The sequence below is a fragment of the Bison bison genome, unplaced genomic scaffold (genome assembly GCF_000754665.1).
Source record: "Bison bison bison isolate TAMUID 2011002044 unplaced genomic scaffold, Bison_UMD1.0 scf7180017864313, whole genome shotgun sequence".
Lineage (NCBI taxonomy): Eukaryota > Metazoa > Chordata > Mammalia > Artiodactyla > Bovidae > Bison > Bison bison.
In genome coordinates this window covers 1,662,543-1,665,983 of record NW_011494885.1, presented here as the reverse complement: position 1 = coordinate 1,665,983, position 3,441 = coordinate 1,662,543, and the positions used below count along the sequence as shown (strand labels likewise).

The following is a 3,441-nucleotide window of genomic DNA, read 5'->3' as shown; positions in this document are numbered from 1 at the left end:
CCAGCTCCCCACTGCCAGACCTTTGGGAGGGGGTGGGTGGGTGATTGCAAATACCCTGAGATCTTACTGCCCTGAATACCTCGAAGTCCAGCCTCCCAACCGTAGCTTTGGCCCTTTGGGGATCCAGACCTAGCGTGTCCCCCAACCCCCGCCCCCGCCCGGCCCGCTGCCCATTCCGGTAAAGCCTCGGCCCCAGCGGAAGGGGTTAAGGTTAGAGGGAGAGCCAGGAGGGGGAGGCTGCGAGTGAGTGACGGGTGCTGACGTGGGGAAGGCAGAGCAGCTGGGCTGCGGTCAAGTTCTGCGGGAAGGGATTTCCCCCACCAGGCAGCTGAGGCAGAAGTGTTTGCTTTAGGGGAGAGTGGGGAGGGAGGCTGGGGCGTGGGGCTGGAGACTGGTGTGCCAGGGCTTCTGCACCCGGCTTTCACAGGCTGCAAACAAACCACCCCTGGGGACAGAGACAAATTGAATCTATTTCACAGATGACCCCACAGGTACCCAGAGGCGGCGGGAACTAGTTTTACCGAGGCCTTTTTGTATAAATATATATATCTTTATATATACATATATATAAAGATAACATTTATAACTCAGACACTTTGTCCTGCTTGGGTTCACAAGGATAGTCCACAACCACCCTGAGAGCTCTGTTCCAACAAAATCCACTCCCATGTACTGAGCACCGACTGTGTGCCCGGCCCTGTTCTATGCACTGCAAGTCCTGTACTTCACTGCATTGAATCCGCATTGTGATCGTGAGGCCTGATTTCCAGATAGGGAAACTGAGGCTTGGGGATGTGAAGTCACCCAGGGGCCAGTGGTGGAGACCCCCCACTTTCCTTGCATCTCCCCCTGTGGTTTCCAGAGTCCCCAAGCCCATTCCTGGATAATTGCTTTATTGAAATAATTTCTTTTCTGCCTCATAGAGACCTTCATCTTGTGGTTCTTGTTTGTACAGGGGGAAACTGAGGCAGAGAGGTGTGAGAAAGTGACCAGCTGAGATTCCATCCGAGGTTGGTAGAATTACCATAAGCATGGTGGTCAAGTGTTTTTTTGAGTTCTAGGCCTGGGCTAAATGCTCCCATGCAGGATTTCTCGGTGGCTTCATGCATCTCAGAAGCCTGTCCTTCAAACAGTAGATGATAAAACCATGAGATTTGTGAAATCAACTTAAAGAATTGTCAAATTAATTTAGTGGGCTATGACCAGGAAACAGCGACATGACTAGAATAGAAAACCCCAAAGTAGCTCCCATGTTGTAAGCATGAGTGCTGTTTGTTCTGTGCAATTTTTATTTCAAGTTTATATATGTGTGTGTGCTTAGCAAAAGGTAATAATGATAATAATAACATTAATTAATACAGATTGAGCACTTTCAATCTACAAGGCTCTGTGCAAGGAGCTTAACATGTCTAATTCGTATAATAAGTCAATCTGTAAAATGTCTTTCTCATTTTTGGCTTTTGGTAAAAACTTTAAAGCCCATTGCTTGAAAAACAGTCCTGGGAGGTAAGGGTTCTCAGGGTGCCCATTTTTCAGAAGAGGAAACTGAGGCTCAGAGAGGGAAAGGGGCTTCCTCAAAGTCGCATAGACGGGGAGACAGGATTCTAATTCAGTGCAGGTAACTTGAAAGCTCGTGCTGAGTGCCCCTGTGTTGCAGTGGGTGGGTGAGGTGGGTGGAGGGTTGGCCTCCCCACCCTTCTACTCCCCTCCGTGAACGGGGGACTGTCACTCACGTATCTCCATCCTCATCAGCTCGCGTGGCCATGGCGAAGTCAGCTGACAGGGGGTGTTCCATGGAGCACACCATGGGGTACAGCGGTGTGGGCAAGTTCAGCAGAGGAAAGGGGGGGCCCATGGTCGGGGTGGGGTACAGGGACAGTAAAGGTCCTGGGGAGAGAAAGGACATGCATGAGGCCAAGCCCACAGGTCAGCAGCCTGCCCCCGGCTTCAGGGTCACCTGCCCTTTTCCCTTGGTCCCTTTTGGATCTCCTCCTGAGCCCTCAAGGCCCAAGACAAACTCCTCTACCACGGCCCTCCTCTGCGCTCCTGCAGCTCCCCTCGCCAGCCCTGGGCATTGTCACTTATCTTTACTTCTGTCTGACCCCTCATCTTCTACTAGGCAAAGATTCTGCACTATCGCCCAGCGTGGGGACCTCAGGGCCAGTTTGCTGAGTGAATTTGTGGCTGAGGAAGGTAAGGATGGATGAAGCACCAGGTGTAGGGGGTGGGATGAATGTGTACAGAGTTTGGGGAGAGGGAGTAGTGCCAGAATCCGGCATAAATCAAACTGCTGGAAGGTACTGAGGTAGCTGGCAAGTCAGCACTCAGATGGGGAAAACTGAGGCTCAGGTTTTCATGGGGGGATGGGAAAGGGGAGAAGGCAGTGACAGGCCTCCTCATGGAGGGCTTGAAGCTGTACCCTGAGGGGATGAAAGGTGCAGAAACCAGGCAAAGTTCTGGAGGCCCAAGGCCTGGGGTCTCTGCAGCTCTGGGGGTCACTCGGAGATTGTGACGTGGGCACAGCTGTGGGAGAGGCTGCCCCCTCCTGGGTATCAGGGACGGAGACAGGATGGGAAGGATAGTGCCTGTTTTTCTCTGTCATCTCCTGGTCCTTGGGGGCTCCATTCCTGAAACCCTGTTTCCTGGTCCTTGTATGTTCAATCCCAGGCCTTGGTGCCCTCAGGCCTTCTGCCCAGAGACCCCCAAATCCTCCCTGGCCCTAAATCCTTGAGGCCCAGAACTCCCCAGTCCTGCCCCCAGTTCTTAGAATCCTCAGTCCCCCAATCCCCCCTAAGGCCTCCTGACCTCATGACACCAGTGAGACCCTGATCACTTGCAAGCACACAGAAGTGGGTGCTTAGAACCCCAGGTCTCTGGCCTGCTGATTCTTAGGACCCCTGGTTTTGGGATCGGATTCCTTGGGTTTTTGTGATCCCAGATATTGGGGTGCTCAGTACTCCCATTCGGTTCCCATCTTCTCCCGACATCTGGGTTCCCAAGGTTTTGATAAATGGGGATCCTTAATATGTCTCCTTAGAACCCCAGCCTCTGTTCCCCTCACTCCCTTTGACCCCACATAAAGTTCAAGGATTCCAAAACCCCCAGCTTCTTGGGTCCAGCTGCTGATTCCTTATAACCCTATATATCTGGGTTCTTAAGAGCTTATAATTCTGTGTTCCTGGGACTTGACTCCCTGAGATCCGATATCTGGACTGCTGGGCACTGTCTCCTGGCTCCCTGTAGGTGGGTCTCAGATCTCAGGACTTCAGACACCCAGCTTCCTAGAGCTCTGGTATCTGTGTCCCAAGGTGCTGGCTCCCTGAAGCTCCCATATCTGCACCCCTGGGACCTCAGGCTCTGCCCGCATCTCCCCAGGAACCCCCTCTCTGTGTCCTTGGGACCTTGGCTTCTGTCCCTCGGCTCCCAGAGCCCCCCCACCCC

General features: G+C 52.9%; 1 protein-coding gene and 1 long non-coding RNA gene across 2 annotated transcripts in view; one reads left to right on the top strand and one right to left on the bottom strand.

Annotated features, from left to right (window-relative positions):
* Positions 1–2,125, bottom strand: part of BCL3 (B-cell CLL/lymphoma 3) — a 7,681-nt gene extending 5,556 nt beyond the window's left edge. Inside the window, exon 1 of the mRNA XM_010852579.1 lies at positions 1,734–2,125. Within this exon, the coding sequence (XP_010850881.1) occupies positions 1,734–1,906 (173 nt within the window). The 5' untranslated portion in view covers positions 1,907–2,125. The remainder of the gene's footprint in view (positions 1–1,733) is intronic.
* LOC104997676 overlaps positions 1–3,441 on the top strand; it is a 16,289-nt gene that overhangs the window by 1,116 nt on the left and 11,732 nt on the right. The window contains exons 2-3 of the long non-coding RNA XR_826352.1: positions 956–1,010; positions 2,120–2,193. This is a non-coding gene — a long non-coding RNA (uncharacterized LOC104997676). The remainder of the gene's footprint in view (positions 1–955; positions 1,011–2,119; positions 2,194–3,441) is intronic.